This window comes from Ambystoma mexicanum, chromosome 10 (assembly GCF_040938575.1).
Source record: "Ambystoma mexicanum isolate Mex_15411 chromosome 10, UKY_AmexF1_1, whole genome shotgun sequence".
NCBI classification, from domain to species: Eukaryota; Metazoa; Chordata; class Amphibia; order Caudata; family Ambystomatidae; genus Ambystoma; species Ambystoma mexicanum.
Genome location: NC_090932.1, coordinates 1,304,659,080 through 1,304,675,765, shown reverse-complemented (window position 1 = coordinate 1,304,675,765; position 16,686 = coordinate 1,304,659,080). Strand labels below are relative to the sequence as shown.

At 44.0% G+C, this 16,686-nt stretch overlaps 1 protein-coding gene across 2 annotated transcripts in view; it reads right to left on the bottom strand.

The window, feature by feature from the left end:
* Positions 1-16,686, bottom strand: part of POLE (DNA polymerase epsilon, catalytic subunit) — an 867,587-nt gene that overhangs the window by 717,128 nt on the left and 133,773 nt on the right. For both annotated transcript variants that reach the window (XM_069619327.1, XM_069619326.1), the window contains exons 6-7: positions 14,735-14,889; positions 3,408-3,552 (exon numbers count right to left, since the gene is read on the bottom strand). In XM_069619327.1, the coding sequence (XP_069475428.1) occupies positions 3,408-3,552; positions 14,735-14,889 (300 nt within the window). The remainder of the gene's footprint in view (positions 1-3,407; positions 3,553-14,734; positions 14,890-16,686) is intronic.

Below are 16,686 nucleotides of genomic sequence, written 5' to 3'. Positions count from 1 at the left end.
CCAGTTTATTGGGGGAACCACCAGGAAGCAAACAAGATAAGAACAGGAAAAAAATAACCAAACCTTTGTTGCTATTGGCGACAAGGAGGGTGGAGATTTTACGGAAAAGCCCCTAGCGTACACTCATTACACAGTGTGTTATGGATATTAAAAGATGGGGTTTGGCAGAGAGTAAACTACTGAGACGATACAGGTATGTGGAATCAGAGGAAAGAATGATTGATTGAGGCCAATTGCTAAACTTTCTTTACTACATCCCCGATCTAAAGCCCCAATGAGGAAGAAAAACGCATGAGAAAAGGCTAGTGTGAAAGTTATGTAAAAGAAAGAGGGGGTGCCAGAGTCGGGCAGAAGGAGCCGATAGGGGTCGAACCTCGTTTCTGACAGTAATAAGGGAGGTTGGCTATGCTGATGTAATAGAAAATGTATAAGGAAGGTCATGAATCTCGGGGGAATGTTTAAATGTCAGGAAAGATGGCATCTAAATGGTATACTAGTATAGCACCATTGTTTAATGTAATGGCTACGTTGATATTTACAAAATGAAAAACAGATTGAAGAGAATAAGGTTTTCTTCCTTTTAGCCAACGGGACATTAAATGAGGTCTCTGAGGGGTTCCGCCATGCAGCAGATTATACCATGTTACCTGTAGGGGGAAATGCATGGCTGGCAGCTCCTCTACCAGTTGCCCATGTAACTTGAAAATTCAAGCCTTGTAAGCACAGCACACTCCACTTTGATCGAGGCATTTCAGGTAAAGCTTCATGCCTTTTTCATCTGCCACAGACCCCTCGCAGTGTTTTTGGCTGCATCTGCAGGGTTTTTGTAACTGTGCCGGCGCTACGTGCGCCTCCCCACCCAGCCCTGCTGCCCGCTTCCAGTAGCCATGCCTTTCCCCCGACCCCCCCTCCTGTGATTGGGCAAGTCACCCATTTAGAACATCCTTCTAGGGTAGCCCCTGCCCAGGCAGCCCACAGGCTAAGTGCCCCAAGGCAAATGGCAGTTCCGGAAAAAGCAGTTCGTCTGTTTGCCTGTGCTCGTCTGGGAAGCCTGCAGCAGTCAACCAGCAGAAACAACTTTTTTGTTTCTTCTTTTCACTGCACTTGAACGTTCTGAATGTCACAAGGCCTAGTAAGACCGCTGTTTGTTTCCATTTATTCATCGTCAACTTTCAATGTTTATTTGCTCTATTACCTTTTACCTTGTTGTGCTTTGAAACACTGTCTTGCAGTAAGCAGTATCAAGTATCCAGTAAAAGTCGTTTCTGCCAGAGGGTACAGCAATCACTGTGATCCATCGACTGCCTCGCCACTCATTACCCAATTGTATATCCTAGATGGACTCTTTGGGGTAGCAAATGTGATGCACTTAGATGGATTTTCATGCGGTAGGAACCGTAATGCACAGAGATGGATTTTCAGGGGTGGGAAACATGACAGACCTAGATGGGTTTTCAGGGGTAGGAGATATGATGTACTTAACGGAGCAAGGAGAGGCCAGTACTACAGTGGAGGGCAGAAAGGGCAAGTGGGGTCCATGTGGGAAGCATGGCTTCATGAGCAGAGGTGCAACCACCCGAGAGAGAACCTACTGTAGAGTAGGGGAGGGAGAAGGGGCCCTTTCGTTCAGACCACTGATGGAGGCCAATAAGGATTAGGGGAGGGGCGATATGCCCAACCTGATATAACCACCATAGGCGTGGAACACAAGAACACAAATATAAAGGCCTGACGCACAGACCAGGCAGCCCACAGGCTGAACACAGGGACCCATCACTCCGAGAGGTACTCATGAGGATGACAATGGCCACATTCTAGAAAGAAAATCAGGAGGGCATGTGGCACATTCAGTGAGAACAGCAGGAATTGTACTGCCACTAACAAACCATACTAAAAACTCACTCTTCTGCATACACCTCTCAAACTCTGAGCTCAACCATAGCTCTAGAGCACCACAAACCACACGTACTTCACAACACTGCAACAACTAAACAAACCACACATAGTCTTGTGCATCACAATATGACGCTCAACTTCCAAAAATCGCACATAAGCTCAGTGAACGGTGTCTCTGAACTGAAGCTGCCAACAGCTCTCTTGCTCTTTTTCCCGCTCAATCCTACTAACCACCCACCCTCCCTCCCTCCTTGCATTACAGATCCACCTGAGCACCAAGAGACCACAGAGGTGGCAACAGTGCGCAGTATAAGAACCTTTAACATTAACACTGTTACACAAAGGCGTATTACAGACTTCAGAAAGACTTATGCAAGTAACCTTAGCTCAAACTCCAATATTTGGACACAAGGATTATAAACACTGAATCCAGGTCAGTTTAAGGATTGTTAGAGAGGTATTAAGTAATATGTATTTAATTTAAAAAAAGACTTTAGGAAGTTATTTACGCAAATCAGATGCAGAGATTGAACCCTTGTAACTTCCAAGAGTGAGCCTCCCCATCCCATTTTCCGGGGTTCAACCGCTTTATCTTTTGAGGCTATATTGACTTCAATATGTAGAAAATGGAAGTTTGTATGATCACATCAAAGTGAAACTCAACTTAACTAGTGCATTGTGTTCCATTCAGACCCAAGTACTCGAGACTAAATACCCAGTTGGCAGCTAGACAAAAAAGCAGTTTGCAACGGGAGTAAATCAACGGCATAAGAGCCCATCCTTACAACTAGGGAAACAGGATGGCATTATCAGTTATGCATGGCGTGTAGCAGTTTAGAATTCTAATGGCACAAATGTGGCAGAATATAAAACCATGCAAAGAATGCATGGTTTCTCTTTTCCCTTCACTGTAACATACATTAATTCAAGATGGAGTCCAACTCAGTTGGGCCTTGTACTTTAAGAACATGATCCTCAACTACTTGCGTTACAGTGTATTTCAAATCCTCTCCCCCCACCCTCCTCAAGGAGAGAGTTGGATTGCTCTGGCAAGAAGGAGTGCCTATTTGAACATACCAGCCAGCCAAGGGCTTTCCTAAAAAAAAGTCAAATTAAGGCCTACATAAAAAGAAGTGTCTGCAATTCAATCAGCCACTGAGGAGTTTGAAAGGGCTTTAAGACATGGCTAAGGTGTAACAGTTGAGCTGGGAGATGGATAGATCAGACTAGTTAAAAAAAAAAAGCATGATTATCTGACATGTTCCCCTGTTCCCCTTTCGCCACTGGCAGTTGGAGTGCAAAATAGATAATAGATAGTTCTATGCTAGACTCACAGACTTTCCTTTGCAGGGACCTCACACTTTTATACCCAGCTAAAGGTTAGCGTTTTGAACTGTGATAAGGAAAGCTTGGACTTGGAGTAATGAAGACTGCTGGTAAGCAATCATGCCATCACAGCCTGTGAATCCACAGCATGCATAACCCTATGACAATTGAGGCTTGTTACTTACCACATGAATCTTCAAGTCAATAGACAGCCTCACATGGTAGGGGACATCGTACTCCCGCATATCCAAAATGTTATCTAGCTGATCGGAAATCTTCTTTGAGGTGCCCTCTTCTTCCCCGATGGCCATGCTGTTGCCAGCCAGAGCACTACCGAAGGGATGCAAAGGTTAAAGTGCATTAGTCACATCTAGAACAGAGAAGAGCAACACATCTGTCACAAGAAACTAAGTAGGGTGTAGTGTGCTTCCATTATGAAGAGATCACTGAAACCCTGAACACCAATTAGCTGTTAAGAACAGAGATCCATGGTTATGCCAAAACTAGCGAAAAGACTTCCTTAAACTATGCAGTTCATGGGCAGATGCGCAAATAACTTGAGCCAGCAAGATCAATTCTACACAGGTGCTAAATTTGGATTCGCCTTATGACAGCAAGTTATCAGAAACTTCTATCAATTGGAATTTCTGGTCAAGTAGAAAGAGGGTTCCAGCGCGAATTCAGACTAGCAAATGTTAAAACGTACCATTATTTAGGGTGCAAATAGTCAAAGTCTTTGGACAAATCTGAACATTAATGCCCATAGTATGCCTAGGACTCCTTCGAGTAGCTGTGGCCTAAAGAAATATCAGCACCTAGCTACAACTGTCCTGATGAACCTTTATCTAGGTCCAGTGGTTACTTTGACATTCAGAGTTTATGCAAAAATTGTATTTTTTGTTTACATTTCGGTAGGTAATCTTTTCAGAACAAAGAAATAGCTGGATGTTAAAAAAAAAAAAAAGAAAAAAAAAAGATTATTAATGAAGTCCAAAAAAGGTAATTTTCCCCTTGCTTAAATTCAGGAGGCTGTGGCAATAATTGCACAGGATTTGCGATTGAGGCTTCAATCAGCCAGCTCACAAATGGCCATTCCTAGCCACCCGGGTAGGCAAGGTACAGGGGTTTCAAATTGAACAGGCGTTGTCAGTATTCCTGTGCTTATTACATCATAAAGGATACAGGCAGGAGGGGTAAAAATACATACATATATATAACATTTTTTCACATTTTGGGAGAGCCTCACTTTTTATGGCTTTTACTTGTTAAATAGCTGTTTAGCTGTGTTGTTTTTTATGGATTAAAATAAAGATTGACTTTAAGAAGACACGGTATCCGGATGGATTGTTTTCGTCCTTTGAACAAGGAGAGTGCCGCTCGCCTGGCCCGATTAACATCAGAGTTTGACATTGAGATATATATATATATATATATATATAGACACACACATACACACACCCTTTCGGCCAAACCACCCGATATGTTAGGAAAGCTCATTGGTCATTTGTTTCCTCTTGTGTGAATTTGGTGGGGTTCCGATACACAGATTTGTTTCAGCATTGCTGGTTTTGTAGTGGACATTTAGAACATGTGTAGGAGTGGAAAAAGGCTGCTAAGCAAGAATTCGGGCCAAGGTCTTTTCAGTCCACATGACCATAACAACTGGGTGGATCTGTTAAGAACAATGGACTGCTCAAAGAGCAAGTATGTCATTAAGGTGGAAAGGATGCGGACACCTCTTGGCAGGAAGCACAAGACCAGAAATTGTCACATCACGCGGGGACCAGAAACCGATATTGAAAAGGCACTAGGTACTAATGAAAGGGTAGTTGTGTCGGTGGGAGGTGGGATGTTTCTGCCAGAATACCTAGTAATGGTTTTCGGAATGTTAGGTTTCCATTAGGTCAGTTGGCCATTGACATAGAAAGGTGAAGGGTCTGAACGGTGGGGTAAGCTAGTGCAGTCAGTGCAAGACCACAACAAAGCAGTCTTGTCATCACCCTAAATTGATGTGCAAGCCTGGTTTCATCCCTGGGGGTTTCAAAACAACCATTGCAGGGGCCGGGGGAGCTTGCTTAGGCTCGAATTCAGATTAGGAACTATAAGTGCAGTGTGAGGTGATGTAGTTAATAATTTAATAGGAGCTGGGAACATACTACTGGTGTAATACAAATGTCTTTTCCAGGGATGCCTTCAGCCACTCTATTAGCACTATGCATTTCCTTCACTGACGTCCTGCTAAAAGCCAGAAATGGCAAGTGTTTGCTTGTGTATACGTATTGGGCATTTGCCAGGCACTGCTATTAAATTTCTGGGTACTCGCACCATTTTGCAGCTGCTACCATCAGTGGGTACTTAATACCACTATGGCAGTGCCTGGCAAGTGCCTTTTCCATGCCTACATTAAAGCCCAAACAGTTGGCTTTGCCAACGCTTGTTTTAAAATAGGGATGCAACTGCATTTTTGGTACCCACCACCAGCTGAATAATTCGTTGTAGACAAGTTTTGACAGAACATTTTACTCTGTGGTTTGTGTCTGCAGCAAAGCCCCCATTAAGAGGGTTGTAAAGTTTGTGAGATTGTGGACAAGCCAGGAATGGTGGGTGGACACCCAATCTTTTTGGGACGAGCTATGCTCAGGCCATGAAAGCCTTTTGACCTGGGAAGTGGTAACATTTTTACATGAACTGAGCCTTCTGAAGTGAGACGCCAAATTGAAGGATTTTATACTCTGAAATGCTTTTCATTTTCTTAATTTTCTTCCGTTTTCTTTTCTTCTTTTCTCTTGTTTTATACAGTGAAAATATATGTAATGTAATACATACTGCTATTTTAATTTTGTGAAAAGAAGTTCTTTAACAAAAACACAATAAATAAATTAAAAAAGCAAAGTCCCCAAGGTGTCCCCTGTCCCCCCAGATTTTTATGAGTCTCCTACGCCCCTGTACTGTAGTCGTATAAACAGTAAATGGTCAGTTAAGACTCAACTCACTCCTGACTGCAAAATGCAAGCCCCATAACTGGTTGCAGAGACACTTCTAGCCTTTTAGAGGTGCGTTCAGAATAGACCCCTAGACAAAAACACTTACATTTTCATGATCACCATATTCAGGACCCAAAATACCACACAGAATTAAGTCAAAGGATTCCTACAGCAATCTAGGAAAAAGTAATACATACTACATAAGCTAGCTCAATGGGTTGAGCACTTGTTGCTGCGATATGTGGGTGATCTGCAGGTCACAGCCTCGAATCCCAGCAAGGCCAACTAAGCCCTTCACCCTAGCGAGGTTAAATGAGTAGCAATTTAGGTTGGATGATAAGTGTATGTACAAATGTTCCATGTACAGCACTTTGGCCAACGCGTTATTAACAAATCATTATTATATATGCACAGAGTACAGTTTTATAGCTCAATACAGGAGGGCTACCAAAGCCCAGGATATACTAGACTTAAACTACCTAGGCTTAGGAGCACATATTACTTGCCAAGGAAGGAAGGAAACTTGAGCAACAAGCTCTGATACAGTGTCCGTCCAGATGTAGGAGAGAAATACACAAATCTCAGTCGACAACAGACTACAGGGATACCCGAGGGTGAGCATCTCTAATAATCTGCCAACCCAAGGCCCAGAGGTAGGTCCTTACAATGTTTCTTCCTTAAAAGTGTGATCAGTGAACATAAAAGGAAAACGCCTCACTAACCCTACTACTAAAGGGGAGGTCCCTTCCCATCAAACAAATAAGGTGCTCGCCAATAGACAAAAGAAAAATAGTCCTGCGTCCAAACCTATCCACTAAACTGGCCATACCACTTAGAAAATAAAGTAAATGTAGCTGAGTGCTCCTGCACTCCATGTTAGATACTAGCGTATTTCGCAGGGTTTCCAGTAATTATTTTGAGAAACCTGAAGGTGTATCACCCCGTTAGTCCCCAGGGATCTGTCGTCCAGGTGGCCAGGACACGTCAATCACTTTTGGATCCAGTTCCTGGGGGTGGACCATTGCGGGAAGATCACCTGATCTTCAGGGTGTGGCAATGGGACACTGGATGGGGAGACACAGCATCCCCTTCCCTGTAACAACTTTACCCCCCATCCTACCAGGTAGGATACCTAAGCACTCACCCTCCCACTCCCCTTTCCCGACACAAACACCTTCTCACGGACAGCTCACCATGAGTGACAACGGACTAGCACCAGAGTCGTATACCTGACAAATCCCAATACAATGGTCAGGCAAGGGCAGGCAATTACGGATCATTACACACACCCACCCGACTTCAATCACACTTCCCAACACGATAAAAGGCGGAGCACGAAAGCACAATCTGAGCGAGGCAAAACATGCCAGTTTAATACGAGGAGAAAGACGGCGAGACCAGAGAGGGTTGCAAGGAGGGAAGTGCCCTTGACCTTTAAAGACTGTTACTTTCGTGAACCTTGGAAAATAAGAAACCTAAGACCAGGAACTAAAGCTGATCAAACCTGCACAGCGTCTCCGAGGTACTCGGGGCTCTCCTGCATCGGTAACCAAGGCGGGGAGGAGCGATTGCCACCGTGGTACTGTCCTTGGCCCCTACAACAAAGCAGCGTCAGTAAAGGCAGCACAGCCGGTGAGTCGGAGAGACCGATACCAAAACAGCCTGTGTTTTGAAGCAAGGTTGCACGCAGCAACATTATATGAAGATAACTAAAATAACAGTGTGTGAGGCTCATGAGACTAGCGACGCAAATATAATTGGAAACCAAAGACGTGAATGAACCTTGGGAGGCCAAGAAAAGATACCGTAGACAGAGTGGTCCGGCACCACGTGGGTGCTCATTCGAAAGTCTCCATTAGGTATCCAACTGATGCCAAGTGTGAGAAAAGAGAATTTTAAGATCCAAGTGGTTTTGCAGTGGACGAGATTGAAAGTAGAGCCCAGGCTGTCTAGAGAGACTTGAGGGCCAATTGATTCCACATCTGCAGCCTGCACTTTACCCAGGATATGTACGACCAATCTACGTTCACAAAAAAGCGTCGACCCAGAAGGTTTCGTAAATTGCTTCCAAATGCAATTCCATCTCCATTAATGCACACGCTGCCTCAGGTTAGTCCCGGATGATGAATTAGCTGTAGGCGGTGGGATACTGAAAAGGTAACTTCATGAACGGATTGGTGCTCGGTGTAAATGTGTCGTACTAAAGTTAGCATATTTATCAGATTTTATTACATTTTAACTATACCACATTTTCCTATACATCAGTCCGTGCTTTAAGGAGCCTCAAATGAAGTAATTATGACCATGGAAAACAATGACATAGTGCCCTTCACAAGAAGTATAAAGTTTTTGAAATCGGTTGCTTGACATGTCAATTTTTTTAGAAAAAAATACTGACTGAAGCACAGACCCATCGCAAGTGACGAAACCACTGACACGTCCAGTATACCAATGGTGAGCCCTACAAACTTGCAGAAGTTCATATTCGACAGTTGGATCTTCCCACATATCAAATGCAAATCTAATTTTCCATTTTACCACTTCATGACAATGCACTGAAAATGAAGGAGCAAGATTTTGCATCCGTTTATTTTCAGGAGTCAACAACTTCAAGAGTCTATCAGGTAATTGGTAACGTGCAGTGTTTCAAACTTTTCTGATTTCAGTTCTAACGTTACACTTCCTCCCTAATGCAGAATACATTGCAAAATGTTTGAGGGCAACAACACAATCAGTATGTTTTGCACTGTGATCTCTGATCAAGTACACTTGGCATCAATCAGGTGAAATTAAAAATGTATATTTTTACTAAATGACGTACTGTTTGTATGCGTGTAAGCGCTGTGTGAGATGAAAGATTTTAATTTCCAATACGATTGACTTATTTTATTTAATGAATATTCCATTCAAGGAATGTGCAAAAGGTGTGGAATTAGAAGTGGAGGCTCATGAATCAGAGGTGGTGGATCAGCTTGCTGGTGCGGTCATTAGAGACGACCACAGTTTCACAGAAAAAAATAAATAAATCAATCAAGAAAACAAGGGTAACTAACAAACAATTCAGTCTCCTAGAAGTGGTTTGGGCCAGTGTTTTCTTCTTAACATGTTTTTGCATTTAAAGTGCCATCTGCTGTATGTGTGCTATACATTGAACATGTTTTTACAACACATCTCCTAGAGGCCCAGAAGGAAGCGAAGTATAAAGACAGACAACAAATAAAACCAAAGATGTCGCTTGCCAAACAGATTTCACCATGGAGCTACTACTATTTGAGGTGCATTGTGGTCCAGTCAATAAGCAGACTTGTGATGCTTAAGCCCAATGGCCTGAAAGTGAATTGAATGTGACTGGCAAAGCCAGAAAAGTGTTCTTGGACCATTGCTACAATGTGAGAACTCGACAAGATGAAACTGAATATAATGAAGATGCATTGGAATTCCTCGCAGACCACTTGACGCAGTCTACACCTGTAAAAAAAAAAAAAAATTCCACCCAATAAACATTCAAATTTGACGGTTTCTCCAATTCGTGTGCAAATAACACAAGCAGAACTAATGGACACTGAAGCTTCAACGCAATTGCCCGATGAAATTGCCAAAGATCTCAACTTCAATTTGGCTAGTTCAGGTAATTTGTCCACCACAGTTGAGTCACAAACCACATTCATGCAGAACGATTGGCTAATAAAAGATCAAAAATAGATCGTATTGGACAGCTGCCTGGCAGACGACATACTGATGCTGAATTGTGTCCATAGCAAAACGAAAAGGTGATGGCTGGAAGGTTTTGAATAAATCATAGCCACGGGCAAAGCTCTGGGCAACCCTCCAAACCATCGTTTTTCAGTCTGCCAAGCAATTACAGAAGGGGCAAAACCATATGCAAATCAGGCTTGGTCCTACCCCAAAAGGGGCAGTGCAGCCCGAACTGCTAGGTCACATCCCTTCTGCATGAGACCACAAGCATCCCCAGACATGTTTCAGCCTTGTTGGGCGTCATCAGTGAGGAGTAGCTTGGGTCTCTAGGCCCGGCAGGCTCGGGACCCACGTCTGGGCATACCCGCCCATACATTGAGTGGGAAAATATGCAGGCATTCATTGGTGTACATGTCTCGTGTATTACAAGGTACTAACCTGAAAATCCAAGCCAGCTGTGTCCACCTCAATCATACATTTTCATGATCCGCACAACCGATGCTGGTCAAAGTGCCAGCTGGAAATCTATGTTCAGCAGCTTTACTTTTCAGTGGGTCGACTTTCAGTAAAATGTCAATTTTCTGTCAATTTGTGGGAGTTCAGTTCCTTGCTAAAACCCAGTACTACAAACATCAAAGAGAATTCTTATTGCCTGCTGTTAGTCAAGCCTGGAAAATTGAACAGATGTCAATTGAAAGCACATTCTCTGGCAAACGGTTCAGGCTAGCTGGCGATGGACAGTGTGACAGCCCTGTCCACTTTTTTTAGAAAAGTGCTGCACATACCACTTTCAAAACATGGAAACTAGAAAAAATTGTGAGTTCGGAGCTTGTGCAGGTGTCCCCATGTAAATACTCAGTGGCCATGGAGAAACATAGTTTCATAAAATCCCTTGAACATCTTCAATCGAGGGGAATGCAAATAGACCTCATAGCCACTGACAGACATGTTTCCATAGCCAAGGCCATGCGCAAGCAGTTTCCAAACATTTGTCATCCATTTGATGCATAGCACATATCGGTGAATAAAAAATAAAAAAAAATAAAAAAATCACAGCTGCTGGTAAAAAGGGTTAAAAAATAAAAAAATAAAAAGGGGTTCCGAATAGATTTCATAGTGGTCTCAGTCTTTCAGCAACCATCTTTGGTGGAGCTCCAAAACTTTTGATGGGTCTGTGGAAATTCTACTTGAAAAATGGCCCTCATTGATGCACCACTGTTCCAACGTTAACTCATGGACAGAAAACATGTTCACGAATGTGCACACGGAACGTTATCAGAGGAGCAAGAACGCAAGGTGGTTGGTGCCATGTTCACCTCCACACAAAGCTCTTGAGAAGATCTGGTATGACAAAGAATTCTGTCACACCGGAGAGTTAGATGTGTTCCACAATATGTGCCTAAAGTACAGGCCCAAAAGGTGCATTTCGGCATAGACTGTATGCAAGCCAGAACCTTACTAGCGGTATTAGCGCATAACGAGAACCTAGATAGAGAACAATCGAGAACTGCCGGAAACTTTGGGATGCTTCATTACACCTTGGCCTTTGCAAAACAAAGCAAAAAATGGGTGGCAAAGCCAGTATAACAGGAAATGGAATTCGATATTGTGAAAGATCTCACTTTGACTGTGTTGGCCATGCATACTCATGGAATGGGTACTGATTTTGTTCCTAGGACACATACAATGCCACAAAACATTGCAAACTAGCCCTGTCCACCTAAAGCTGAATTTGTTGAACAGTTGACTTGCCGGTATAAATGATTTGCACTTACTGTGCTCACTATATCTTTTGGGATATGTTACCCAATGTTTGTACATCGTACACCAACAATGGAATGCTATTAACGTCGACTTTCAATGCTACAAAAAGTATTAAGAAGTGTTTAATAACGCAGATTTAATTCGGTTTATTAATCATTCATTTATATCTTTTGCCTTCCCTTAATTTATATTACTGGTTCTCGAACAATAACATACATGTCTGTGGTTGCTAGGTGCCTGTAAATCCCTCTGCTACACCCAAACCCCATCCACACATGCAGTGCATGGCTATGGTGGCCTAAATTGTCTTTTTAAATGTACCCTTTTCATCAACTTTTTGCCCCGCTCTTTTCCACTTTCCCCCTCTACTGGACTTGCGCAGTCATCTGCCCTGCTTGGATCCTCAGGATATAGGTAGACATGTGTTGCTTTTTGGGAGACTATATTACTACATGGGATAAGGGCTGTGATTTGGGTCCTTTACTGATCAGGGCACGGGAGGGTCAGATGGATATCAGCATGAAAGGAACTGCAGGATCTGAGCAGGTGGGCGTAGGCCTGGCGGGGCGGAGGTTGTTCCAGCATGGGAAGTTCAGTGGAGATGAATGGGCTTTTGGATTTATGACTGGTCAGTGTCTCACGTTATCCACAGAGCACATTCCTCAGCGAGAAAAGGTTGTGCGCAGACGTGGCAATGGGGAGGAGATGGTGTGGGCTAGCTGAGCGACCCGCTGTGGATGGGAGAGCTGCATTTGCACAGAGATGGATTTTTGGGCCTAGTAGAAAGATGTCATTCGGGCTATGTCATTCAGACTATTTCAAAATTGTTTCCTAATGCTGGGCTTGAAACTACAGTGTATGTGTTATTTGAAATGGGGTGTGGTGTAATGGAATGTCGGAGGGGCTGGCTACACCCCCCCTTGGTTATTACATATGTTATGTTTTGAGAGTGGCGAACGAGGAGAGGGTGGAGGGGCTTGCTTCCCAACACTAGTGAGATCTTTGTCTCAGTCTTCCCTCTGTTCCCCCTGCATTGCGTCATCGCACCTTGAAGCACTTGTGCATTGACGCATTATAAATGCAATATAATATGATATGCTATCAAGTTCTGTTTCAGACAGACACAAATGTAATCTTAGGTTACACAGACTTTCAGTGGCTTGTATTATCCGTTTTACTGACCTTCAGTGTAGCTGGTGGATGCCAGCAAACAGTTTGTTAATTTTATTAACATGTTTCGAATTCCCCATTGGTCGGCTGGGCTCATCGCTCCCATGGAGTGAAGGTCGCTTCGATTGATGTTGCTTGTGTGGAGTTCACACCGACGGGTCTTGTACAGTATGTTTTAGATTTATGGCTTCACTTCACAAAAACGAAACAGACCAGGCATACATGCTGGAAAGGAGCTTCAATTGTTATTCGACCTGGGACGAAAGGGGGATTCGCTATGGCTTGAAGACCGGAAGGTGTTGAATACCCACAAAAAATGATAAGATTCACTATTTTAAAACTGGACATTGGAACATTTATTTTCATTCTATGGAAACCATTTTTCTGAGCAGACACTGCATTACGCCAAGAGAATGGAAATACCAAATATTATGTAACTTTAACTATTCAGTTTAAAGATGAGCTTAAAGAGGAACTACTAAAATGTTCATGTTCTGACCGGTATTGCTTGCTTACATCGTTATGGGTTGTTAGTTGGAGCATATTGTGACTGTTATCCATCGACAACCCACAAACAAAACCTGTATGTGATATCTAAACCACTTCGACCCATGGCATATCAGTGTGTGCCATCAACGTTGTATTATTGGATGAGCCGTGTGCAGAACGTTTCCAAAGGGGACTTGGTTCGCTTGTCGAAATTTTATGTTTTCCAGTTCAGTTACATATTAAAAAAAAAAGGTAGCAAGTGCCCCTCACTAGAAAGAACATGGCATGATAACCGGTTGTGTTTTTTTCACACTGACTGTCCGCATCTGTGTGTTTCCATTGTTTGTGGTTTGTGTTAGTTATTAAGTTTCACACTGGTGCAGAATTACAGGGTAAATGGATACATTTGAATAAAGAACTGCTACCTGCTACTAAAATATACTTTTTATTATGTTTTCTACACAGCTACATTTTGCCGTTCTGCGAATGCCATCGCTTCCAGATACCAACTGTGGGAGATACGCCTAAACGGATTGATTTAGATTACGCTGATGTGGGACGATCGCCCGGGACCGATATACCCTTTGGCGGTACCACCGACAAGGAGCAACCTGTCATCGTTTACAGTGGACTAGCAAGAAACAGATGCCGAAGCCTTGCGATTTAAGGTGTCAAATGCGCATCTTCTCCCAAAAGGAACACTGTGTGCCTCATGATAAAGTTTTGATACTATAACCCAAGGACTTTCAATAATTGCTGGAAAATTGAAAACACTGGATGTTCTAAGAGTGTTTTTTGTGAAATAAAGGCACATTGTAAATTGCAGAGTATTGATGTTTCCTTTAAAAATAGTGTTTTCTATTCGGATTTGGGACACGCTGTGCTGTGAGAGGATGTGTATGTTGATATTCCGGGTTCTGAGTCAACTGGCATTATAACGTAGGTGATGACTGGGCATGTTTGGCTATGCTGCCCACTAATGACATGAAAATAGGTGGAGAATTATAGCTAGGAATAGTGATGTCAGCTTCAGGGGTGGGTGATATGATTTAGTGCCGCAGGGGCACTTGAACTTAGTGCTATCGATCCACGGATAAGATTAGCACAAGATGGCTGCTCCCCGCTCATTGATTTTGCATGTGTAAATGTGCGGAAAACTAAGGTAAGGTGCATAGGAAATGTTTTTACGATCGATCACAGTTTGCTTAAAACCATATGCCCGAATGCTCGGGACAATAAAACTTTTGAGCGCACTATTCCTTTAATTGTCATGACTGTGGTTGGAGGTACTTTGGGAGAGCACTGGGTGGACATTATGTCAGTATTCGAAGAGTTGCATTAAAAGAACAGAACGCCACTCAGCAGTGAGAGACAAGGTTAGAAAAGCAGTATATCGAGCAGCGAATTACCTGGACAGCATAGCGGTGTAGGTATCACTGGCATGATCACGCTCTTTATTCTTCCTCACTGCTGGCGAGATCTCTTTCCTCACCTTCACCAGGTCATCCACCGTCAGGAAGTAAAGTTTAATATAACTCCGCTTTAAACCCACCAGATGGTTTGGCTAGCAACAAAAACAATAGATAAATGAGACAAGTGGATAGTTATTCACAAAAGTAGTGAAAGTGTTAAACGAACGACAAGACACCAGTACAGAAAAAAGGAAGAGGAACATCTCTCAATGTTATACAGTGACTAGATATATAAATTGGTAATTAACTCATGGGTGTGCAGCCATTAGTATACCAGTCAACTTGAGCAGCATTAGTCCTTCGGCCAATAGCTAAAAGTACAAACTGTTCTCTCAGTGCATGTTGCTCTTGGACATATCCATATGCCACGAGCAAATTATATCTATCCATGAAGCTTATTAGAGCACTCAAAGCTTGATGGCATTCATCACCTTGGCATTCAGTCCGTAAGCACTCGTATCCCTTTCACTTCACAAGAAAGACAACCATGCTCTGAAAACGAACTTCTAGCCAACAAGTTGCTCACTGAAGCCAATTACCAAATTCGCAAAGACACGGCGTTAGGCATGTGGCATTGTTCCTAGGCAGCTCAAATAATTTTTAGAGCTAAGTAGGTTGTTGACCCACTCATCCAAACTGACTGACTGGAGTTATTCGAATAGAAAAACATTACGGGGGTAATTTATAGAATTCAGCGCAGAGGAGCGTGCGCGCTAAAGAGCATTCTGGCGCACCGCGTATTCATGGATTTCCCAAGCCATTTTGTGACATGACCATCTTACAGGCCCGCTACACTGCAAGCGTGTGAAAAACTACGCGTACCCCGCTCACGGCAGCCAAAACGCGTGAAAATGTACTTGCGCGCCCCCTTGAATACGGGTAGCCCGCTCACGGCAGCCAGAACGCGTGAAAATCTCCCTGCGCACCCCCCTCGATACGTAAAACCTAACTAATAAATAACTATTTACAAAAAGGCGGGGCATAGTCCATGAGCCTCAAAAAAAAAAAAAAAAAAAAAAAAAAAAAAAAAAGAAGGAAACCTACACCTACTTAACTATTTACAAAGGCAGCAGGCCAGTCCGACGGCTCACTACTCATTGATGTCCCGGACCAGGGCATCATCGAACTCCACTTCAATGTCACAGAGGCGGGTCTCTTCCCTGGCCCTGAGGGCTCGCAGGGATGCAGCCATGGCCTCCTCCAACTCCCTGCGAGTTGCCTTGAGGCACTTAGCCCGCCTCAGTGCGCGGTGCATGGAGTTCTCCGCCCTGACCATTGTGAGCCATGCCCTCTCTGCCCACCACCGCTCCGCATCTATTTGCTGGCCCAATCGCTGCCACACGGAAGACCCTCCCAATCATGGGTCCGCCGGCCGATGCCTGCCCCTGGGATGTTGATGGCCCCGAGCCATGATCGCTCCCACCCGGAGCCCGATGCTGCCATGCACGTGCCCTGCCTGTTGATGCCTGCACGTCCTCTTGCTGGGGTCCAGTTGGTGGGGTGGACACCCCTGCTGGACCTCCGACTACCGACTGTGGCAGGGATGTGTCCTCTACCAGCCTGGCCACTGGCTCAGGAGCAGCTCCACAGGGGGCCCAGGTGATACTTGGGTGGGAAGATGACACGGAGTACGACTGGCGCATAGGGGGTTCAGTTGAGGAAGGGGGGTGGGGGGGGGTCGCAAGAAGATCCAGCACACGTATGAACCCAGTGCCCGACGACCTGTCCTAGTAGGTCGACCCGGCCAAAGAGCTATATTCGAAATGGCGTGCATTGTCCAGACGAGAACCCTGCACGTCATCCCGAATACCACATTGGCGCAACGCCATCCCAGCTAGGACAGGCTCAATCCGGTCACGGATTGCAACGTCTGCAGGGAGAGGAAGGCC